A 25,542-nucleotide genomic window follows, 5' to 3' on the forward strand; every position below is an offset into this window, starting at 1 on the left:
TTTGCCTCCTGCAAAAAGAAAAATGGTGTCTCACGTGACTAAGCGACTCAAATGGCGCTTTAAACTGAAGGCCCTGGAGAACCCGTGAACAGGTTATAAGCAGGGAAGGAAATGTTATGAAACCTCCATTTTATGGAAGTGAATCTGGCCAGGGTGGGCCGGCCGTGCAGGATAGTGGTGGGCCAAGCAGCAGGAGACAGCAGAAGTAGCCAGCTTCTGCCACAGCCTGGATATCCGGTTCTGGGGTCAAGTGATGATCAGGCACTGGTTGCCATGGAAAATGGATGAAGGGACAACAAGTTTCCAAATGCCTCAGCTTCTGAGTTCAGGGACCCATGTGGCTCCAGTGATAACACTGCCGATCCTCCCAGGCTCCTGGAGGGGTGTGGGCAGTGCCTCTGCAGGCCGTGAAGTCTTGACCCCAAGCTGTGAAATGTGAGCTCTTGGAACTTCCCTGAAGCTGAAGGTAGAAAACGTTTCTTTCTTGGAGGTAGAAAAACGGACTTTCTCCTTTGCTTTCGCAATCATCATGAAAGAAGGGGAAGAGACCCAGGGAGAAACGATACTTCAGGAGCTGTGTCGAGCTGTGTTCACCTGTCTCCCACCCTGGGCTGGAGCCCTCGTGTGGGCACCTGTCTACACAAGCTGGCTTTGTGGGGAGGTGCCTGGCTACCGCGATGTCCCAATCGGAAACATAACAAGACCAAGAAAACACTCACTATCTTAAAATCTCAGTGAAACTGCAAGTCCCATAAATATTCGTGTGCTGATGGTGGTTCACGACTAGCTTGCCCTGAGGGTCTCAAGACACCTCTGCTCTGCGGCCTACAGGAAGGGGAGGAGCAGGGAGCCCCGAGGGGTTGGAGGGCAAAGGCAAAGGTCACCTACTTTACAGGGGCGCTGTGGGCTTGGCTTGGGTCCTGGTTTGGGAATCGAAGTTCCTGTCCCTATTGTCTTGTCCTTCTAACAGGAATTAGACTCTGCAGGTTTCTGTTCAGTGCCAACTTGCAGAACTCCCTGAAAATACATTCAGTATCACAGGCCCGCACGTACATCTAAAAGGCATTTCCTTTGCATTTCCCCACGTTAATGAGACAAAAATATTGGAAATTTGTTTGTATAAATTCAAATTTTACAAACACACACCATGGTTTACCCTTCTTCAAGGAACTCTACCAGTAGGCAATCAGCGACACAGAGCAGATGAGGAGTCCTGGGTTTAACAGCCCAGAGCAAACCGCAGAAGGTCACAGAAGGGAGAGCTGAGACCCCAAGAGTCGTAACAGGGCTTTCTCATCCCCACACCTCAGCACTGGGTCCACTCTTTTTGGTGGGTTCTGTGCCTGAGAAGGCAGCATGGGGGACGGCGGGACGTGTCGCCTGCCGACTAGCACCTGGTCACGTTCACCCTTCCTCCTGCCTTTTACCTTCGCTGCTGGCAGAAAGCCTCGTCTTCTCCTCTTGGAGGGCATGTCGTCAGGACCCTGTTCCACTCCCGTTAGCTTCACGTGGAGGTCCCTGCTCGTGGGAACACTGGCCCCCAGGTCAATCTTCCTCTTTCTCCCAGCATTCTGGTTCCCAGCAGGCCAGGCCACTGCTTACCGGCTGCTGTTAGCACAGGCATGGTGGCCACCCCACCCCCATCTCACCCCCTCTATTTCCTCCTGATCGTGCCCTTCAGCCCCACTCCTCCCCTCTCATGTTCTCTCCTTGTCCATCGCCCTTCCACCTGCACCCTCTGCAAAGACCCCAGGGAAAGCTCATTGTTGGGCTGCAGGATTGTGACGGCCCTGCTGGGGTTATGATGTCAGAGAAGACAGAGAGCGCTCAGTAAGCCAACTGATTGGAGCTGGTCAGAGGCCGGCACTGGTCCAGAACAGACCTGATAGACATTAGGGATGATCGAAAGCTTGGAGCAGGACATGACCAAATTTCCCCATGACATCAGATTTTGCCTGGCTGAATTCTAAGTTCACAGAAGAGACTTTCAATTCATTTCTAATTCACTCCAACTAAGTGAGAAAAAAACATTAAGGGAGGAATTACCTTATCCAAAAGAGCACGAAAATTTGGTGTTATTTATAAAGTATACTGGGCTTCCCAGGTGGCACTAGTGATAAAGAACCCACCTGCCAATGCAGGAAACATAAGAGACACAGGTTTGATCCCTGAATTGGGAAGATCCCCTGGAAGAGCGCAGGCAACCCATTCCAGTATTCTTGCCTGGAGAATCCCATGGACGGGGGAGCCTAGCAGGCTACGGTCCATAGGGTCGCAAAGAGGCAGACACAACTGAAGCAATTTAGCACACACATGTAAAGTATACTAGTAAGAGATTTTTGTCATAGACCTTGTTGCAGAAAAAGCATCAATTCTAAAAAGTTTAGGCTATATAGGAACCCTTTGAAATGCCTAAGTGATAGACAAAAATGATGAGTGATTGCAGGATACAACTGTTTACCTATTATCCAATAAACTAAAAACTAGTTTTTAAATGGAGATAAACTAGAAAGTTATTGTACAGTTAGAATGGAATCCTTTAAAATATGACAACACGGCTAGATGAGCATCAGAAGTCTTTGCTCATGTGTGACCCTGTGAACCCAAGCTTTCAGCTGAATATCAAGGACCAATCACCTTGTGCCCCTGTTGGCGCAGTCTTTGCATCGATACCTAGGATTACAGTGGGGTTGTTTTCTCATAAGCAATTTCCTTAGGCATGACCAGAATGTGGTGGTTTAGTTGCTAAGTCGTGTCTGACTCTTGCAACCCCATGGACTATAGCCCTTTAGGCTCCTCTTTCCATGGGATGCTCCAGGCAAGAACACTGGAGTGGATTGCCATTTCCTTCTCCAGGGGATCTTCCCAACCCAGGAATCACACCCCGGTCTCCTGCATTGCAGGCAGATTCTTTACCGACTGAGCTACAAGGGAAGCCTATCAGCTTGCCTACCAGCAATGCCTACCAGCAAATGCTAGACAGAGTAGAAGGTAAAACTGGGAAATACTGGTTCACAAACCTGGAAATACTGGTTCACAAACCATAGGCCTTCTCATTCTTCAGGGAAATCCACAGTTAGAACCAGAGGTGGTCTTCCAGATGTAACACCCTGCTTACCCCCTCCCACATTGTCTTTGGACGGTGCTTTTGAATCTTGATGGAAAAGTTGAACATGTAAGACCAACTCTTACAAGGAAGAGAATGCTTCCTTTCATCTCTAGCTCAGAGTAACTTGGGTAGATTTGTGGTTAACCCACTCCAGTATTCTTGCCTGGAGAACTCCATGGACAGAGGAGCCTGGTGAGCTACAGTCCGTAGGGTTGCAAAGACTTGAAAACGATTGAGTGACTAACACTGTAGAGACCTAAAAAGCATGTTCTGCTGTCAAAATTCTGGAAAGTAGGTTCTGGTAACTGCATGGGATTTGTACATTGCTCTGTGCACTGGTCACTATGCAACCCAGCACCTCTGGGTAATCATGTGTAAATCTGCCATGTTCTGTCGTGTATGAGAGAATGCTGTTTGAAGCAGTATATCTAAACTTTCTACAAATCATCTGAACCAAATACAAGGCTCTTCTGTAGTCTCTCCAGATCTTGTCAATCTAGCCTTACCAAACTTTAGAGGCTAAGAAAATATTAACTTGTTTCTTGGGAGTCTCATCTTTAAAGTTTACTCTTTGCTATTGAGATGTGAAGTCAGCATATTCATGTATGGCCCTCTGCAAGTCTCGGGAGAAGAAGACCCCGAAGTTTCACATTTCTTCCCACCCTGGGGTATTTGGCTGCATAGGTAGATAGATGACTGACAGCCCCAAAGAAAGGAAGTCATTTTCCCTGGTTTTCTCTGAAGGTCACACCACACTCACAAAACCACATTTGGTGCTGGCCTCCGTGCTTGAGAGATATAATGATGGTCTGGAAGGAATGAGCTAGCATGAAAGACGAGGCCAAACCACTCTCTAAGAATAATGACCAAAGCTGCTTAAACTGCAAAAGAAAACCCAGTGGGAGGAATGGGAGATGGAGAAATAGTGACCTAAAGAGAGGACAGGATCATATTTGCCTGTAGATTCCAAACCATCTGAAGGGTGGAAGTTGGTGGATCTGTGATCGTGATAAAAGGGACCCATGGCGAAAGGACAGGCCTCTGCAGAGAGGCTCCTCTGCGCCTGGAGCCTGGGGGCTCCCCGCTGGACCCTCACTAGGAGCAGGGCTGTGGAGTCAGATCCAGAGTGAACAGCTGGATCTTTTGTGTGACCGGATTGAGAAATCTGGGCTCAGCTTCGTGGTCCCACCAGAACAGCCCGCAGAGGAGTGGGGGTCTGTGCAGAGGTGGGCAGTTGGATTCAGCATGCTTCCACCTGATTCTCTGATGCCTGGATTGAATTAGCTGCTCCACCTCCCTCTGCCCTCCAAAGAGGATGACCTGGTTCTAGCATTGGGTGAAATGGAGAAGATCCCTGAGGCTTCTGCCCCAAAGAGAGAAGGGACAGGAGCACTTCTGCCTAAAGGGACTCTGAGAGTAAGCTGGCTCCAAAAGCTAATTTTGAGTTTTAGATCTCCGCCTGGTCCAGCCCTCAGGTTCCCCAGAGGGAACATGTCCCCACCCCTGCTGCCCCCACCCCCAAGCTCATCACAAAATCTGACCTGGGACTCTGATTTTTCCTCCCAGAACAGTGAGGACGTAAGCCCAGTGAAAGTATCCCACATGTCTTTCTGGAAACGGAAGTGTCTTAGACAGGGTGTGGTTCTGGGGACCCGGAGATCTAGGTCCTTGTCTATGTTCTGCCACTTACAGGATCCTACGTAGGTCACCTCAGTCTCCATGATGGAGAAAGAGAGGAAGTGGGAATAGAGGGCCATCTGCTCTGACCTGTCATTTACACATCTATGCTGTGACTTCATGGGGACAGACAGCCTCGTATCGTCACGACTGTCTGATCCCCCAACACACACAGTGCAGTAATTGTCAGACTGGGGCCCATGCTCCAATTCCAGGGCATCTCCATTCATTTCAGAGGATATTGAGGCAGCTTCAGAAGGAATAACTGTGAATTCTCTTTCATTTTAGAATATCACATCTCCCTCCTCCCACCCCATATTCTCCTCTCCTGTCTCCCTCCCCGGGGGATGTGTAAGCAAAGGCTTGGGCATAACTAACCTAAACAGAGGAAATTCTGAGCCGAGTTGGGAGTTTCTTGAATTTCCAGCGGAAGGCAGGGAGTTGGGGCTGGGCAGACCAGGGTTTATCTGGGCCCCAACACTGCTCAGTTTCAGTTCTCTTCTCCCATTCCCTGCCCTGTAGCATTGAACATACCACAGTACGGTCTTGCTCCACTGATGCTCAGCTTAGCTGCAGTGTTCTCAGGAGACCCAGAGATAGCTGGGTCAGCCAGAGAGCATCTGGATGGGGAGTGGTTCTCTGACAGACAGGCACCTGCTTCTCCAGCATCAGACCTCTGATGGCCTGTCTGGGGCCCGGCTGCTCTGCCTTCACCATTTCTCCACACAGTCAAGGCTCCAGATGCACTGGATAATTTTCAAATCCTTGTGCTTGTCCTGTTCCCTCCTACCACAGGGCCTTTGCACATGCTGCTGCCTCTACATGGAATCCTCTCCCCCTTCTTCACTGGGTTAACCACTGCTCATTCTTCATCCTTAGTTCAAGCATCACTAACCTCCCCGAGCATATCAGTGTTCCCTGTTAGACACTTGGATTGCTCTGCAAATCTTTCATGTAGCATACCGATCAAATTTAAATGTTCCATTTTTGTGTGCAATGATTGTAAAATCTCTCCCCCAGCAGACAGACTCTACAGGAGGGAAAAGACCATTTCTGTTTTAAGGATCTAGCACCATTTCTGGTACTTAATCAGTGTTCAATAAATATTTTGGAATGTATGCTTAATTACCATATGGGGTCAGCATTCACTGAATAGGAAATGATCCTTCTCAGTAAGATTCTAATTAAATACATTATTGTTGGATCTGACTGTGCTAATGCCTAGCACTGATCCATCCTGGACAAGAGTTACAGAGCAGGGCTGTCATGATTCAGGCTAAGAAACACAATTGGCTGTAAGATACCTGCAGAGTATTTCTAGATAAGAACACAGTGAACGTCATCGGATAAGTTCAGAACAGCTCCGGTTATGATGCTGGACAAGGAAGAAAATCCTGGGTGACGATGGCAGATAAAGCAGAATGAACACAGGCGTTTATTTTCCCTTTACTTCCAGATGTTGTTGTTCAGTCACTGAGTCGTGTTCTACTCTTTGTGACCCCATGGAGTGCAGCACACCAGGCTCCTCTGGCCTCCACTATCTCCCAGAGTTTGCCCATTGACTTTATAATGCTATCTAACCATTTTATCCTCTGCCGCCCTCTTCTCCTTTTGCCTTCCATCTTTCCCAGCACCAGAGTCTTTTCCAGTGAATTACCTCTTTACATCAGGTAGCCAAAGCGTTGGAGCTTCAGCTTCAGCAACAGACCTTCCAATGAATATTCAGGGTTGACTTCCTTTAGGATTGACTGGTTTGTACTTTCAGATACCTCATCTCTAGATTTCAAGGAAACTTCAGAACTTAAAATTTCACAACCGTGAAGAGAGGACCATCTTCCATGGAAAAGACGTTTAATCAAATTTGGAATGTGGAAGCAAAGGGAAGGGTTGAGTAAAGAAATAACACGGAGCAAGTTATAACCTGGAATGCCTGCAAAAGGGCTGCAGCGGAGGGCAGAGCCACCTGCTCAGGAGAACCTCAAAGCGGGGGCCAGAGCCAGAACCACGTGGTCTTGGTAACAGCTCCCTGACTGTTTATTCCAGAGCAAACCCCAGCAATGGGAAATTCCAGGCAACCTTCCTACCCTATCCATGTTAAAGAAAAACAGTCAACTGCTAATCACCAGATGCTTGAGGAAACTGCAATCTGAAAGAAAAAGAACGACAGATGGGGGAAACCTGACTCCAGAAGAAATAAAAAATAATTAAGGGAACAGAAGATAAATTAATAGGAAGAAATTCCCAGATTTGAAGCTCAGCAAGATCAGGGAGGTTATTTCATACATAAAACAGAAGAAAGGTATGAAATAGAAAAAAAAATAGAGAACAAAAAGGAATCTGTTAAAGGAATCTGTCAAAATCTGTTAATTATTTTTGATTGCCAAAAATAATAATGAGAAAAATAGAAGGTTAAGTTAATGAAATCTGCCAATCATAGACCAAAAAGTTGGGCAATAGGGGATGAGGGAGATAGGGGAGGAGAACTTCACTGGTCTCCAGTCACCACTCTGTTTGTTTTCCATTTTCCTTTAATCTGTTGAAATATCTCATCTGTTGATATTCATTCACGCTCCAAGGTCTGAGCAGAATGAATGGGACACAATCCACGGCTGAGACTTCAGGATACAAAGGGTTAACCGATACCCAGACGCTTCCAGATAGAAAATAATAAGTCATCCAGGAAGGAACAAATGTCAGACTGGCATAGAGGTAACACTGGTTCTTAGAAGTCAATGAAACAATGCCTTCAAAATTCTGTGAAAAGGTGAAATCAACCTCAAGTTCTCATTCCAACCAAACTATCAAACATGAAGCCAAATTAAAAAAGAGATTCAGACACACAAGGACACAGAAACCTCTCTTCTCGCCCCCTTTTCTGGGAGATCACATGAAAATGAATTCCAGTTTGCTTACTTCTAAAGAGTAAAGAAAAGAAGAAAATAAGGATCTGGGTTCAGGTAGGTGTAATGAGAGACTCCCTAGATGACAGCTCTAGTGGAGGACTGAGAGCAAGCCGGAAGAGAAGTCCCCTGGAGTGAGAGGTGATCCAAGAGAAAAAGGGCTTGGAAAAATCAGGGAACATGATACAGGTACTTAATGTAAGGAATAAATGAAAAGAATTAGAAACTACCGAACAAGAGAAACTTCTTATACAGGCAGCATGCTGCTGCTGCTGCTAAGTCGCTTCAGTCGTGTCCGACTGTGCGACCCCAGAGATGGCAGCCCACCAGGCTCCCCCGTCCCTGGGATTCTCCAGGCAAGAAACTGGAGTGGGTTGCCATTTCCTTCTCCAATGCATGAAAGTGAAAAGTGAAAGTGAAGTCGCTCAGTCGTGTCTGACTCTTAGGGACCCCATGGACTGCAGCCTACCAGGCTCCTCCGTCCATGGGATTTTCCAGGCAAGAGTACTGGAGTGGGGTGCCATTGCCTTCTCCATACAGGCAGCATGCTGCTGCTGCTGCTGCTAAGTCGCTTCAGTCGTGTCCAACTCTGTGCGACCCCATAGACGGCAGCCCACCAGGCTCCCCCGTCCCTGGGATTCTCCAGGCAAGAATACTGGAGTGGGTTGCCATTTCCTTCTCCAATGCATACTACAGAGCTTAAGAACAAAGTCTTTGGAGCTAAGTGTGGGTCTGAATTCTAACCCTGCCCTTTTTCAGCTGTGTGACCTTGATCGAGTGGCTCAACCTCTCTGTGCTCATTTTTCTCATCTCTCAATTACAGATAATAATAAGACCAACTTATAGAACTATTGTAAGGAAGTAAATGAGTTAATATTTATAATGCTCTTACCAAAAAAAACCCTATCACTTGTTCCATATAAAGTTTGTTGAATAAATAAGAAATAAGAAAACCAAAGTTCTATATGAAAATCACGGTCATCCAAATAAATTAGTAAATAGATCCCAATTAAAACAAGTTAATGGACTTAAAGGATGTGATAGTTTCCAAGTGACAGATTGAAGTAAAAGCTTATCAGTGTGTGTGTAATGGGGAGGACAGGCAGGGACTGGGAAGCATATATCTTTCCTGCTAACAAGGAAAAAGGCAAACATAACTTCCAGGAAAAACATGCCCCCTTCCTAAGAAAAACTCCATATGTAAGAAAGACAGAGTCTAAACACAGAACAAACTAAACAAGGATAGGATTACACATAAATCGAAGAATATGAAAAAGGAGAATGCATTTATATACGATGATCTGTGAGAATCAGCTAGATTCTCCTCTCTCAGTAGGTCCATAGGACAAGGTGCAAAGCAGATACAGAAGGGGTCGGGGTAAGAACCTGGAACTATGGCTTCAGCTCTGAGCCAGCATTTCCCAGTTGATTTTCTAGAAAGTAGGCACATGAAGCACTTTGATAAAATATTTCAAAAATTAATTTAAATCTAACCAAAGTCACTTCCTCCCCACGCAAAACATGCTGTCCACCCTAAAATCCTGTCCTTTGTCAGACCTGAAGACAAGAAAGAAAAACAGTAAGCAAAACATAGCTCCAAGAAACTGTGCCAGGATCATCTAGAATTCTGGGAATTGCTGCTTTTGTTAGGAATGGTGCAATAAAAACACAGGTTGGCCAAGAGGGAGGCTTCATGTGACAAATTGTACCATGTTCCCTCATCCGAGTTAGATGGCTTACGTAGTTTGGGTGGACATTTCATTGCTCAATTCTCCCTCCAGAATTCAGGGCTTATTGCCTTGAATGAACCTCTCTTTGTGGGGGGAGAGGATAGGTATGCTGCTGTGTATCTGGGGTGGGGGGCGGTTTCTGCATCCCATTGCCAGATTCTTCAAACTGAGAGCAGGACCCCCCAGGGAAGCCTGCCCTCAGACATTCCTCGGGTCCGTGAAGAAGTCATCACTGGCTTCTCTGTACCAAGCAGCCCACATGAACTCCACCATGGCACGTGATACAAGTCTTGTCACTACGTCATTTCTTACACCTCTATCTCCTCTGCCAGTCAGTGAGCCCGTCAAGCCAAAGACTAACCACAACACACCCATCCCTCTACCTTGTGCCTCGCACATTTATCTTTACAATAACTAGGAGACAGAGACAAGGGCAGGGACAGAGCTCTTGAGTCCTACTATCTGCCCCGTCGTACTTCCCCTTCGTTTGGGGTTTTTCTCATCACTAAGCATTTTTGGCATTTATGAACCTATTATCTAAGAATAACAACATACCAAAAAATTACCAAAAGCTGTCATAGTAGAGGTTCTGACCGAAAACCCACCTATATGACCTCGCCCACCTCCCCATGCCATGCCCACTCCTGGGTGATTCTGTCCCCCTTGCAGACTACGGTGACACTGTTCTACTGTTGACCCAAAGTTCAGTATCTCCCGTCCTGACCTTGCCTCTCGGCTCCAGACCGTTCATCCGACTACCTCCTACACACCTCCATTTGGGCAGTCCTCCAAGCACTTCAACTCAACTGAGCTAATGACCACTTGCTAAAGGGTCTCCCTGCCTCCAGCCCCACCCCATGTTTGCCCTGTAACAGGCTGCAGATCTGATTTAGCATTGTCTGCCTAAGTCTCTTCAGTGCTAACCCTTCCTCCATTACCTTTTCTTGTAGGATAAAGGCCAACTCCTTAGAACAGCAAATGAACCCCACCCCCCATCACTGGCACTGCTTTCCCCTCCTCCACTGTCATCACCCACTCTTGCAATCATATGATCCAGTTCTTACCTCCATGCCTGGCTCACTTGGGCCTCTTTCAAGACCATGCTTCTCTTGGACTCACTTTCTCTTGGAAGCATTTTTTCTGAGTTGCTTCTAAACTCTCCACCCAACCCAAGCTGAGTTACAAGCCCATCTACTCTTCTATGGGCTTCCCTGGAGGCCCAGTGATAAAGAATACATCTGCCAATGCGGAGACACAGGAGATGCAGTTTCCATCCCTGGGTCAGGAAGACCCCCTGGAGGAGGGAATGACAACCCACTCCAGTATTCTTGCCTGGAGAATCCCGTGGAGAAAGGAAGACTGTTGGGCTATAGTCCATGGGTTGGCAAAGAGTGGGACACGACTGAGCAATTAAGTGAAAACATACACACACACACTTCTCTTCTACATGATGCCTGGTGGTAAACAGCGAGCACTCTGTGTTCACAATGGGATGACCTCCCAATGTACCAAAGGAAATAAAGCTCAGAGAAGTTAGAGAACTTGCTCAATATCACACGTACCCTAAAAGTGGCAACCGTCACCAAAACTCTGCTCTCCTAATTCAGTTCTCCTGCATAGACAGTTAAGATTTTCTGTAATTTCACCCTAAAAAGCAGAAACTTCATATCCCCTGTCCATGGTTTCTTGTCTTGTTAGTTCATGAGCTCTGTGAAGGTCCAGTACAAGGCCTGACAGTAAGGCCCAAATGATGCCTTTCCTTGACCGCCTCTCTTGTAACCATGGCCATTGCGCAACACCACGGACCGGAGGCTGGGCCTGGAAACCTGGTGGCCGGGCCTGGAAACCTGGTGGCCATGGGCTCCAGACCCCAGGTCTGAAGAATGGAATTTGGCCATGGAAAATGGCAGCCTCAGACCACCTCATGACAGCCAGCCCCCACGGCTACCCACAGCAGCTCACTTACCAGGACATCCTGCCCCTTCTCTCCTCCATAGAGGACAGCTCCCCTCACTCCAGCCTCAACTGCCGCTAACTGCCCACCCCACTCAGGATTCCTGGCCTCTGATTGGGCCCAGTCCCTGCCAATCCACTTGGAAATAGAACCTGTGCTTTTCCCAGCATTCCCAGGACCAGGTCTTCCTCAGGAGCCTTCTTTATTCACTTAACTGGAGTCTCTGGATTCATGTATGAAGATGTGCTCTGGCGGGCCCTGCACTGGGCCTCCTGGGTCCTCTGCAAATCCTCCTGGTCCACACTCTGACCAGAGTCTCTCTCAGACTGAGCTCTTTGAAAGCAAGACCAAGTGTTACTTTTATTCTATATCCCCAAAACTTAGCACAGGCCACAGTTGCGACAAATGACTATTGAGGCTTTATTACTTCCTCCCTGTGTGTGCATGCTAAGTTGCTTCAGTCATGTCTGACTCTTTGTGACCCTATGGACCCTATGGAGCCTGCTAGGCTCCTCCATCCATGGGATTCTCCAGGCAAGAATACTGGAGTGGCTTGCCATGCCCTCTTCCAGGGGATCTTCCCAACACAAGGATCAAACCTGCATCTCTTCTGTCTCATGCATTGGCAGGCAGGTTCTTTACCACTCATGCCACCTGGGAATCCCACTTCCTCCCTAGAGTATTCCAAAAGCCTTTTCTTGAGACCCCTCCACCTGCAGTGTATTCTCTCAAGTCTCTTCTCCACAGGAGAGAATCTCAGCTTTAAAATCTACTGGGCAGAGCAAGTTGTAGGAAACTACTGAAGCTTAAAGTCTGCTCCAGGGCAATGTGCAGATGATTTGCAGGTACTGTGAGAAAGGAGCCAGGATGTAGATGGACCACTGCCTGTTATGCTTCAGTAAAATATGCCTCCCCCCAAACTACAGAGGCTCAACAATCAGACTCATGAGCAGAACGTGGAAGCTGGTGTGAGCATGCGGACAAGGGAGGTGCTGGCCCTCAGGCTGCTGAACATGGGGGCAAGGGAGACCCTGAAAGAGCAGAGAACAAAGCACTAAGAACAGTCACAGAGACAACCTGAAAGGCCGGGCCAAGGCTTGGGGACCAGGCATGGGGCAGTGGCCAAACGGACCAATGGGTGCAGGAAGAAGAGGCAGAATCTGCAGGAGGACTCTGAGGGGTTCAGTGGCAGCAGCAAGGGCTTTTATTAATGTGATGGACATCTGACCATCTATCAGGAGCAAACAAATAGCCTGAACTTGATATGAACCGTTTCCTGTTAGCACTAGGGAGCCACCAAATGCTTTTTAATCAGGGAGGTGATAAAATCAGATCTACGACAAGCTCTAGATCCATCTATGTTCCTGCAAATGGCATTACTTCATTCTTTTTGATGGCTGATTAATCTTCTGTTGTACATATGTACCACATCTTCTGCCAATGGACATTTAGGTCACATCTTCTGCCAATGGACATTTAGGTTGCTTCCATGTCTTGGCTATTGTAAATAGTGCTGCGGTGAGCATTGGGGTGCATGCATCCTATTGGACCCACTCTGCTCAATGTTAAGTGACAGCCTGGATGGGAGGAGAATGCATGGCGGAGTGGCTTTATTGTACACCTGAAACTATCACAGCAGGTTAATCAACTATACTCTAATATAAAATAGAAAGTTAAAAACGTAACAAAAATCAGATCTATGCCCAAGAGAGGGTGGCTCATAGGCAGAAGAAATTAGAAACTAGCCAAAATGTTCTGGGCTTCATCCGGGGCTCATCAAACCTTTAGAAAGGGCTACAGAGCAACTCTGAAAGCTTTGGGGGAATGGTAGTCCTGGTTTGGGGACTGCGTGTATCCATGGCAATAAGCCAGCTGGTCAAAGAGTATTTTCTCTCATCTGGAAATATTAAAGTATCATTAGGACATTCACAGCAGCTCCACTCACATTAATGTTTGAAGACCAGACATTTCGAATCCATCCAGGGTCTCTCATTATTGGAATCTGCAAAACAAAAACATTAGAAAATAATTCATGGTGATGTTCTGAAATTACTGGTAGCATTTGCACAACCTCGTGAATGTACTAAAAACTACTGAACTGTGTGCTTTGACGTGGTGAATTTTATGGTATGTGAATTATGTCTCAATAAAAAAAGAAACCGAGGACTTCCCTGGTGGTCTCATGGCTAAGACTCTACGCTCCCAATGCAGGGGGCCCAGGTTCGATCCCCAGTCAGGGAACTAGATCCCATATGCTGCAACTAAGACCTGGCACAGACAAATAAATATTTTTTTTAAACAAATAAACAAAAATAGAGAAGAAAATTACATAAGAAGAAGGATGTGGTGAGGTTTTCTTCCCGTGTGCTCAGTCAGAGGGTGGGATTTGGTAAGAAAGGACACAACATGAGTTCGTAAATCTCTCTTTCTTTTCTTCATCATCTTCGTCCTCCCAAGGCACGTGGATGTACTGAGGAAACTTCAGGAGATAAGGCAGCGTGAAGAAATGACAGGAAGCGGAGTCTGAAGACACACTTTCATGGGCTTCCTCTCCTACGTCTTGGCTATGGGGCTGCGCAGGGCTAGTTCTCTTATCTGTATAATGGATGTAACGATAACCTCAGAATGGACAGGTGTGTTGTGAGCATTAACGGAATCCACTCAGGTGAAGGGGGACAGCCTCACATACAGACGAGCTGCTGAGACTGTTGGTGTGAAATTATCCAAGCGAGTAGGACCCGCTGCTGCTGCTGCTGCTAAGTCACTTCAGTCGTGTCCGACTCTGTGTGACCCCATAGACGGCAGCCCACCAGGTTCCCCCATCCCTGGGATTCTCCAGGCAAGAACGCTGAGTGGGTTGCCATTTCCTTCTCCAATGCAGGAAAGTGAAAAGTGAAAGTGAAGTCACTCAGTCGTGTCTGACTCTTAGTGACCCCATGGACTGCAACCCACCAGGCTCCTCCAGACCCATGGGATTTTCCAGGCAAGAGTACTGGAGTGGGGTGCCATCGCCTTCTCCGAGTAGGACCCGCACTGTCTGCTTTTCCCACAGGGATCCCAGTTAGAGCTCTCAGCCTAAGAGACATGTTGAGTTTTCATGGGCCTTAAATTATTCCTTAAGCTGTACTTAAAAACACCTGTATTCTGAATTCAATTACAGCAGTCCAGAATCAACCACCCTTGAAGGCCCTCATTGCTGTTCCCCTCACCCTGTCACCCCCTGCCCTGTCACCCTACCTACTACTCATCTGAGGCATTTAGCTTTTCCGCCTTGCATTGTTGTCGGGCTGATCATAATGGTGTTGCTTCGCCTCCTGGTTTACTGAGTTTCTCCCAGGGGCCAAGTACTTTGCTAGGTAGTGGGAACACAAAGACGAGTGAAATATAAATCTTGTCCTTTGAGTCATTCATGATCTGTGGACTGTGTTAGTCACTCAGTCGTGTCTGACTCTTTGCGACCCCAGGAACTGTAGCCCGCCAGGGTTCTCTGCCATGGAATTCTCCAGGCAAGAATACTGGAGTGGATTGCCATTCCCTTCTCCAGGGGAACTTCCCAACCCATTCTTTACCATTTGAGCTACAGGTAAGTTTATGATAGCCACACGGAAGTCTATCATTCATGATCTAGTAGGGGTGAGTGGGCAGGAAGATGTGTAGAAAAGGTTTCCATGGCCGTGGCTACCATCAAGACACAGCTGGGGTCGGGTGGGAGCACAGACTGGGGGTGGGGGAGGGAGCCAACAGTTTGCCTGTGGGATATATCAGGATGGCCCCACGCTGTCCTCAGAAGGTGACATCTGAGCTGCTTCTGAAGGGTGAGTGGGGCTCTCAGAGGAAAGAGGAGGGGGAGAGTCTATCCCAAGCAAAGAAGGCGTGTTCAAGGAAACAGAGGCAGCACACATATGTTTGGGGAACAGCCAGGAGCACTCATGACTGGAGAACATTCCATCATGTGCAAGAGACATGGAGGGGCCTGGGCTGGTGTGTGGTCAGGAGACATGGATAGACTGGAGCTATTTTTTAAAAATTGTTGCTGCTGCTAAGTCGCTTCAGTCGTGTCCGACTCTGTGCGACCCCATAGACGGCAGCCCACCAGGCTCCCCCATCCCTGGGATTCTCCAGGCAAGAACACTGGAGTGGGTTGCCATTTCCTTCTCCAATGCATGAAAATGAAAAGTGAAAGTGAAGTCGCTCTTCAATTCTTCGTGTTCAACTCTTCGAGACCCCATGGACTGCAGCCTACCAGGCTCCTCCGTCCATGGGATTTTCTAGGTAAGAGTACTGGAGTGGGGTGCCATTGCCTTCTCCAAATTGTTATGCCCCCCTTAAACCAAATTTTTTGCAGAAGCCTGTATATAAGTAGAAGGGGAACACTATGGTTATTTCAGGGAAGAGGACTGGAGTCCCCAGTCTTGGCTACAGAACCCTGGCTTCAGAGAACATGGGGTTTATTTTGGTTTTTGTTTTTTTGGCCATACCGTACAGCATATAGGACCTTAGTTTCCTCACTAGGGATCGAACCTGTGCCCCATTGCATTGGAAGTGAAGAGTCCTAACCACTGGACCATTAGGGAAGTCCCCAGAGAACACAATTTGAGAACATTCACTGTACACAGAGGGGATGGCAAAGGGCAGGATGGTCAGACCTGTGTTTTACATAATTACTCTGACATGTGTATTTTGGAGGCAAAGAAGCACATTTAAAGGGTTTATGTGTGTGTGTAACTGAGCCACATGGCTTGCAGGATCTTAGGTCCCAGCCAGAGACTGAACCCACGTCCTCGGCAGTGAGGTCTTCCCAGGTGGCTCAGTGGTAAAGAATCTGGCTGCTAATGCAGTACATGCAGGAGATGCTAATTCGATCCTGGGTCAAGAAAATCCACTGGAGGAGGAAATGGCAGTGTTGTTGCCAGGATAATCCCATGGACAGAAGAGCCTGGTGGGCGACAGTCCATGGGGTTGCAAAGAGTCAGACATGATTGAGCGACCGAGCATGCACGCACATCTCGGCAGTGAAAGCTTAGAGTCCTAACCACTGGACTGCCAGGGAATTTCTGGGGATTTTGGGTTTTTGTTTGTTTGATTTTAAGACGATTTTAGCAAAAGGTGCAGGGTGTGAAGGCAGGTGGTGACGGGGTAGGGGTTGAAGAGAAAGGGGTGGCTGTGAGTCCTGCCTGTGGGAGAGGCCCTCAGACTTGATGAGAGACTCAGACTGGTCAGATGAGTGAAGAGGGAGATTCTGTGGATGACAGAATTTTCTGGGTGACCTGCGTGGCCTGGGTGACCAGGTAGATGACATTGTCATTAACTAAATAAGGGAAATTGGAAGGATAAATTTGGAGAGGACTACTTGAGTATTCTGGAACATCTGGAATAAAAAGGACAGAGCTTCCTCTAAGAGAGAAACTGGGAAGGAAGCAGATGTGAGTTAGGGATTCGACCCAAGTCCAGACGCTGTTTGGGAAAGGGGGGCGAGGCGATTGGTTTCTTCATCTATAAATTGCTTAATATAGTAACTGTTTCAGTCCTGGTTTCAACCGATCAATGCATTTGAAATGCTTCTTGAAATCCAGCTACCACCTCCACTTCATCTCCTGTGGATTATTATAGCACATGGCAAAAACCATACTCCTTGGATTCAGATGTTCTGTGCCATCCAACTCAGATTCCTCAAGGGCACAAACACAGTCACGTGCCCACCAGGGCCAGCCAGGTACAATAGTTGCACTGATTTTACACTCACGAGGTAGGTTAGGAAGCCTGGCAGCAGTTTAAATTCACAGTGCTTGGATTTGATCCTGATTACAAAGGAAGTTTCAACTTAGATACCAGATATATATTTTTACTGCCATGGGAACAATGATTCCAATCCCCCAAGAGTTTGTTTTGATTTCAAAGATTAAATATATATACAAGAACACCAAAAATGGTGAACCTGTGTATTTCAACAAGTTTCTCTCAAAGCTAAGAAGAAAATTTTCTCACTCTAACCCCACAGTTATTTGTTGTCATTCAAAATTCTAACCCAAAATTTGAAGCCCAACCAATGGATCCTAGGCATCAAGCAGTTTGCAACCATGGGGGAAGCCAGAAATGAACTTGGGTTTGAACCCCCATTCTCCCACTAAGAACTGTATGGCCTTTAGGGAGGAATTTAACCTTCCTAAGCCCCAATCTTCTCATCTGTAAAAAGAAGCAAACAATACAAGAACAATAAAATAGTTCTGGAGCTGATGTGAGAATGAAAAGAGATAACACTGTGTAAAACAGTAATGCACAAATGTTAGCTGCTAATCCTGGATGATGATCATAACATAGGAGACTGGATGTTAGGAGGAGGCAAACATCTTCTGAACAGCTGGTTTGCTTTCTCCTTATTCATACCATGAAGTGTGTGATTGCTCAGGTCCTTCCTTAGGCACTGGGGGCCAGAGCCACACTTCCATGTCCACGCTTCTCCTTGTAAATGAGCCAAACTATCACATTCACATTTGTGTTAGCCTCATTCTTGGCTCTTTTTTTTTTTGCCTATACCTCCTTTTCCCTTTTCTTCCTCACTTAATTTAAATGTATGGAACCACCATGGACTGACTGTTCGTGTCCACCCTCACCCTGCTTAAAATTCAAATATGAAGCCCTAATCCCCAATAGGATGTTATGTGGAGGGAGGGCTTTGACAGGTAATAAAGTCATAAAGGTGGAGCCCTTGTAATGGAATTAGTGCCCTTAAAAAGAGACAGGACAAAAATGAGCTCTCTCTGCCCTGTAAGGGTACATCAGGAAGGTTGCCATCTACAAGCCAGGGGCAGGGCTCCCACTGAACCAAACTCTGCTGGCACCCAAACCTTGGATTTCAGCCTCCAGAACTATGAGACTTAAACTTCTGTTGTTTAAGCCACCCAGTCTGTGGTATTTTTGCAACAACAGCCTGAGCTGATCAAGACAGAAATTCTGTTATGTTTTGAACCATCTTTTGTCCTTTGATATATACAGAAATAGATATGAAAAGACAGGTAGATAGCTAGATAGATATAGAACATGGAGAAATGGTTTGGAGAATGGACATAGTAAATATAGACAGGATAATAGGAGATAGACACATTTCTACTCTTTTCCTTTATGTTGTGTTGATTTGCTGCTCACTTGACTACATTAATCGTTATATAGTAGAGAGCACTTGAAATAGAAACCAAAGGGCAGAATTATACTAAGTGATTCCCAAGGGCTCTTTATCTCCAAAATTCTATAAGCTTAAATGCACGTGCCCGCCCACATCACGATTCCAATGGCATGACTCCTGTCTTCCGCAGCTCAGCCCCCTCTGTTAGCACAACTCAAAATAAGGGAAGAGGGTAAGGAAGGGTTTGCCCTGGTGGGAGAAGATGGGTGAAGAGGAGGACACTGTAGGTGGAGCTGGAATAGGACCCAGTTAGCCTCTAACCTGGATCCCCTGGGTTCCTTAGAAGAGTGTAGAGATGGAAAGAAGATCTGTAGTCAAGAGAACTGGATCTAAGCCCTGGTTATAATCCTTAACTAATGCTTCTTCCTAGGTAGGTCACTTCATGTCTCAGAAATTCAATTTCTTCAACTACAACACAAGATTAATAACACTTCCTCCATCTTCAAAGCTCCCGAGGGCAGGTCAGGTGCCTCTGAGATTTCATGTCTCTGACCCATTCTCTGAGTTCATGGGATTATACCAGGCACACCCGGATAATCCAGGATAACTCCCTATTTTAAGGTCAGTGATGAGTAATCTTAATTCCATCTGCAACCTTAATTCTTTTCTGCCATGTAATTAACATATTCACAGTTTCTGGGGATCGGGACATGGACACCTTTGGGGGAGAGGTCACTGTTCTGCCTCCTAATGGGTCTGTCCCCATTTCCTCTTGCCGCTCTATAGTTCATTCTCCATGCTGTAGCCAAGGGGGGCTTCTTGAAACACAATCTAGTCATTTAACCTCCATGAGTAAAATCATTCAAATCGACATATAAAATGTATCAAGTGGTAAAGAATCTGCCTGCCAATGCAGAGACTCAGGCAAGAGTCTCAGGTTCGATCCTTGGGTTGAGAAGATCCCCTGGTGAAGGAAATGGCAACTCACTCCAGTATTCTTGCCCAGGAAAGAAAGAGGAGCCTGGTGGGCTACAGTCCATGGGGTCGCAAAAGAGTCAGACACGTATGAGCACATACAATTTTTAAACTCTTTCTTAACATGATGAACAAAGTTTCTACCCACCTGTCCAGTCTCACCTCCCACCCAGGCCCTTTGATCTCTGACCCACTCACACTGGGCTTTTCCGCCTCTCCTATTCAATAGATTCCATCCAGCCACAGGGCCTGGGCATATGCTTTTCCTCTGCCCAAGACACATTTCAACTGGTGAGCCGCAACGGATCCCCCAAACCATACCAAGTGCCATCTCAGAGAAATGGTTCCTGGCCTCCTTAACAGCGGTTCCATCCTGACTGTACTCCCTGATCGCACATCCCCTGATGGCACCCCCATCTTTCCTTCCAGCACTTAGCACGGTTGGCAAAGTGACAACTGTTGATGTCATTCTCTAGCTCAAGACATCCAGCAGGGACAGTACCTGTGGTTCTCACCACGGCATGCCCTGAAAGGTGGTCAACAGACATGTGTCGAACGCAAGAGAAGTGTCACTTTTTCACTATACAGAGGAGGACACTGGAGCTCAGAAGGTCAAGGAATGTGGCCAAGGTCACACAGCTAGCAAGCAGGGGTTGCTGGGATTTGACCTGAGAGCTCCAACATCACTCCATTTGCATTGCAGACAACTGATACAGGAGTGGGGCTGCTGCTGCTGCTGCTGCTAAGTCACTTCAGTCATGTCCGACTCTGTGCAACCCCAGAGACGGCAGCCCACCAGGCTCCTCCATCCCTGGGATTCTCCAGGCAAGAACACTGGAGTGGGTTGCCATTTCCTTCTCCAATGCATGAAAGTGAAAAGTGAAAATGAAGTCGCTCATTCGTGTCCAACTCTTTGCGACCCCATGGACTGCAGCCTACCAGGCTCCTCCATCCATGGGATAGTCCAGGCAAGAGTACTGGAGTGGGGTGCCATTGCCTTCTCTGAGTGGGGCTTCGGACGATTTGATTTTCATGATCTTAAGGGAAGATGAAGGTGGTCCTGCAACTGCTTGAGATGTAACTTCCAGGACCGAAACCTCCACTGAAAGGAGTGACCCCAGCAGACTCTTATCTTAGCCTCCTAAGGTGAGAGTGCACAGCTGCCACTGTTTCAGGCCCAACTGTAATCGCAGTGGTGTGCTTAATAGGGGAAGGGGTGTGTATGTGTGTGTGTGTGTGTGTGTGTGTGTGTGGGATTACAGATGGCCTCAAATTCTTTGCTGCCATTGACAAGTGAAGTCTGGCAGCCCTCCCCTTGAATCTGAGTGAGACTTCTTATTCATTCCATGTGATAATTTCTGTTATTTTTGTTTGTAATGTTTCAGATTGCAAGGCAATAGGTAATATAGTGTAAGTAAAATACTCTTTGTCTATTATTTACTACTGGTATTTTGATTTGTACAGTCATAATTTGTTTCAATGATTTCATTTTAACATCCTCCACTGATGTATATTAATAATATAAGTTCAGATTTAAAGAATGATGGGAAAATGGTGCATGGAATACTTTCACAAGTATTGGGAGTTCAGTATGTTTTGAAAATAACAATTTACTAATTCAATGGACATGAATTTGAGCAAACTCCAGGAAATAATGAAGGACAGGGAAGCCTGGTGTGCTGCAGTCCAGGGATTGCAAAGAGTTGAACACAACTTAGTACCTAAATAACAACAAAATTTAACTTTTGGGGTGTAAGGAAATGGCAATGGTAATACTGGCATTATTACCTGGTAATGCTGGCACAGAGCATTCACTCCACACCTTATTAACAGTGAGGTATGTTTAAGAAAAAATTTTTAGAAACATCTGAGCAAGTCTAACAGACTTGCCTGCTCAGTAATGTGGAGGACAAATGACATCCTTCAACTCCCAAGGTGGTAAAAAACCTTCCTGCACCCCCTCCACATTTTGTGATGCTCTTTGTGGGAGATGCCAGCTAGGATGTAAGAGGCTTGACTACCCTGAGATGTCCCATCCAAGAGGCCCTGTAGGCCCTCCTGGCCACAGTCCCGGCTTGGTCCCACCTTCCAGCCACCCCCACCGAGCCACCAGACACATGAGAGAAGCCAGTGTGGTCCTTCCAGGCCAGCCTGTCCAGCAGTCAATTTCACCGAGTCATCATGTGAGGAGGCGAAGCATCACCCAGCCAAGTCCTGCCCGAATCCTGACCCACAAATCACAAGCTGTAATGAGACAGTCGTTGGATGAAGGCACTACATTGTGAAGCATTTTGCTTCAGAGGGATACATAAATAGCCATGATAGAGGATGTGTGTCGGGGGAGGGGTCTGGGTTGTGTCTCCCTGTTTGTTTATACACAAAGCTACATCCTTGCCTCGTTTTCTGGTGGACAGCAATCGTGCTTATTTCTGCAAACATGTCTATGTTTTGCTTATATCCCTTGGACTGCAAGGAGATCCAACTAGTCTATCCTAAAGGAAATCAGTCCTGAATATTCATTGGAAGGACTGATATTGAAGCTGAAACTCTAATACCTTGGCCACCTGATGTGAAGAGTTGACTCATGGGAAAAGACCCTGATTCTGGGAGAGATTGAAGGGGGGGAGGAGAAGGGGATGACAGAGGATGAGGTGGTTGGATGGCATCACCAACTTGATGCACATGAATTTGCGTGAACTCCGGGAGTTGGTGATAGACAGGGAGGCCTGGCGTGCTGCAGTCCATGATGTCCAAAGAGCTGGACACGACTGAGCAACTGAACTGAACTGAACCCAGTTTGTGCTTCTGTGTGTTTACCTGTGTGTCTTCGTATTTTCTGTGTGTCTTCTTATTTTCTATGTGTCTGCATGTGTGTATTTGTGGCAAAATGATGAGGATAACTCTCTCATGTGGAATCCAGTCCCAGTGCATGCACACCTCCTTGCCTATTTTTGAGAAGGGCCCACACAGACCTATCAACATACACACGTGTGTGTCTATCCAAAGATAAGGTTTGATGGGGAAGAAGGACATAACCTCTAATTAGCTGGTTCTAATGGGGAATTCATTCAATACAGGCAATTATGGAGCACCCACTGTTTGCCATGCACTGTGCCAGGAGCCAGGGATCCAGAGAGAAGCAAGACTTGGTACAAAGCCTGGGGCAACGCCAGGAGTCTAGGGACCTGGAAAGGATCAGGCCAAGCTGAGAGCCCAGGGCTCTCAAGGCAGTGCCTCTGGGCTCCTGGGGCACCTGAAGCCCAGTGAGAGCGCTCAGTCCAGCCCATGAGCAGCAGCTCCGAGCCAAGCCACCCCAACTCTACCCCACACACACAACAGTCTTCCCCAAGGACTTCTCCTGGGTTGGCCGGAAAGTGAAAAGTGAAGGTTGCTTAATCATGTCCGATTCTCTGTGAACCCGTGGACTGTAGCCGGCCAGGCTCCTCTGTCCGAGGAATTCTCCAGACAAGAATACTGGAGTGGGTTGCCATTCCCTTCTCCAGGGGATCTTCCCAACCCAGAGACAGAACCTGGGTCTCCTGCCTTGCAGGCCAATACTTTACTGTCTGAGCCACCAGGGAAGCCCATGCAAAAACCAGTTCTGAGGTGGGGCAGATAAATCTGGAAACATCAGATAAAACAGAGATAAAGATTTATTCCAGCATAGCTTCTTAGCACCCTTACTACTTCATTGAATGCTGTCAGTCTCCTAAAGGGAATATAAAATGCAGCATTTCCCCAAACCACACAATCTTGAAATCCCTTTTCACTGAGCAGATGATGATACCTGTGTATTCAGTAACTCATTCAAGGGACATCCTGGGGCAGAAATAACAGGTGTGGTCTCCAACCCCGGGGGCCACTCAACCACATTTCCTATCACACCATCCCCCAGGGAAGGCAAGGCAGCAATTCACAAGTCTGAATGGGGAGACTAGTGGAAGGAGTCACAGGAAGTCTGGGACAGAGGGAGTGAAGTGAAACCCACTCAGTCATGTCTGACTCTTTGCGACCCCATGGACTGTACAGTCCATGGAATTCTGCAGGCCAGAATACTGGAATGGGTAGCCTTTCCCTTCTCCAGGGGAACTTCCCAAGCCAAGGATCGAACCCGATCTCCTATATTGCAGGCGGATTCTTTACCAGCTGAGCCACCAGGGAAGCCCAGGACGGAGGGAGGGAGGGTGGTAAAAATGAATGAAAACAGGAGAACTCGTCTGTCTGTGCTACGGCAACGAGGTACGAGACTGAACCAGGGAGATTATACAAAATAGTTGAGAAACAGTTTTAGTACAGCCACTGCCCAAACCAAAGAGACATCCCACTAACCAGAAGGGACACATCAGCCTTGGATACACCGATTAGCATGTCAAGTAGTTTTTTACAGGGTGACTAAAACAGATTCTAGAATCCGACCAGCTCAAATCCTAGATCCATCACAGACTGTGTGATCTTGATCTAGTCCCTTTTCTGTGCTTCAACTTTTCCACCTGTAAAATGGGGCTGAAACTACATTGTTATGATGAGGATTGAATGTAAATGAACTTAAAGCACTTAGCCCCAAAACAGCTTCATAGCACACATTCAGTAAATGTCATATTATTATGATGGTGACCAGTACATGTAATTTAATGACAGAATTAAGCTCCGGTGAAGCTTCTCACTGATGCTGAGCCCACTGTGTGTGTCTCCTCTGCCAGGGGCTGTGAACAAGCTTAAGTGCTGTTGGCTGCTGCTGCTGCTGCTAAGTCACTTCAGTCATGTCCAACTCTGTGCGACCCCATAGATGGCAGCCCACCAGGCTCCTCTGTCCACAGGATTCTTTAGGCAAGAATACTGGAGTGGGTTGCCATTTCCTCTTCCAGAAGAGTGCTGTTGCAATTCAGAGCAGAGAAACCAGCGAGCACAAGATTAGTCACGTCTGGTCACATATTATTTCCTACCTGCCCTGCCCTGTCTAGGTACTGAGTTCATCATTAGGACAATTGCAAAGGTGACTAAGCCTTGATTGCTTTGAGTGATTCAGAGATTAGAGTGGAATCATAACACACACCTACTGTGTGTCCCGTGCTGCACCAGGTGCTTCCTACATTCAAATTCTCATCATTCCTCTCTAAGTGTTGTGGGTATCACCATCCTGGTTTTTATTGGAGAAGCCAAGTTTCAGAAAGGCTGAGGGATTTTCCCAAGGCCACACAGCCGACAGGCTCTTTCTGCCCTAGACCATTCTGTCCGACTGACCCCCTGCCTACTCACCCTCCATCTGTCTTGTGCTGCCTGACCCAGCTCCTGCAGGTGCCATCAATCATTTCCACGTCAGCATTTCCCTAACACCTTGTTCTTAACACCACACCTCTCAAATTGCCTTGCCTTGCCTGCCTGTCCCCCACTGGACTGGGAGCTTCCCAAGAGCAGCCACCAGCTTACTCTTCTTTCTGTTTAGAGCCCAGTACATGTGGCCACTCGATGACCATTATGTTGAATGTCTGAATGAGAGAATGAGTGAATGATGTAACCGCAGGTGTGGTCAGCTGGCACACAGACGATATTTATATTAATAGCACTTATAGTTTCTCAACACAGTAGAGAGCGATTCCTCAGAGGCTTTGCATTTCATATGTCAAAGCTCGTGACCCATGGCCATGGGAAAGCAGTGTGGAACTTCAGTTTCTATGTTCTCTGTGTTTTATCATCTTTCTCCTGAACATCCTCCAGCAGCTCAGACCCCTTAAGTCACGGAGGTGGTGGAGTGTGAGGTGACATCCAACCCTGGCAGAGTTTCCCCAAAGGATTGGAAATCGCACGGCCCATGAAGTCAAACTTTGTTAGTTCTCCCAAAGCAGAGCACAAGTCAACTTGTAACACACTTTATTCTTTTCCACTCCAAATCATGACTTGGCCTCAGCAAGCAAGTGCCCCTTAGAAAGGTTTTATGTAGATATACTTTTTTTTAAAGAGACACAATAATACAGTCCTGCCAGTTCGAATATTTGTCTGAATTAATAAGCTCATCTTTTAAGATATAAACAGCCTTTAGAGAGAACAAACAGAGCAAACCTTTTACCCACAGTGTCCAC

The 25,542-nt window shown here is 46.9% G+C and overlaps 1 protein-coding gene across 2 annotated transcripts in view; it reads right to left on the reverse strand.

Annotated features, from left to right (window-relative positions):
* Positions 1–25,542, reverse strand: part of LPIN1 (lipin 1) — a 128,879-nt gene that overhangs the window by 80,937 nt on the left and 22,400 nt on the right. For both annotated transcript variants that reach the window (XM_040224776.1, XM_040224775.1), the window contains exon 2: positions 13,316–13,372. In XM_040224776.1, the coding sequence (XP_040080710.1) occupies positions 13,316–13,372 (57 nt within the window). The remainder of the gene's footprint in view (positions 1–13,315; positions 13,373–25,542) is intronic.

The sequence above is a fragment of the Oryx dammah genome, unplaced genomic scaffold, assembly GCF_014754425.2.
Source record: "Oryx dammah isolate SB20612 unplaced genomic scaffold, SCBI_Odam_1.1 HiC_scaffold_25, whole genome shotgun sequence".
Lineage (NCBI taxonomy): Eukaryota > Metazoa > Chordata > Mammalia > Artiodactyla > Bovidae > Oryx > Oryx dammah.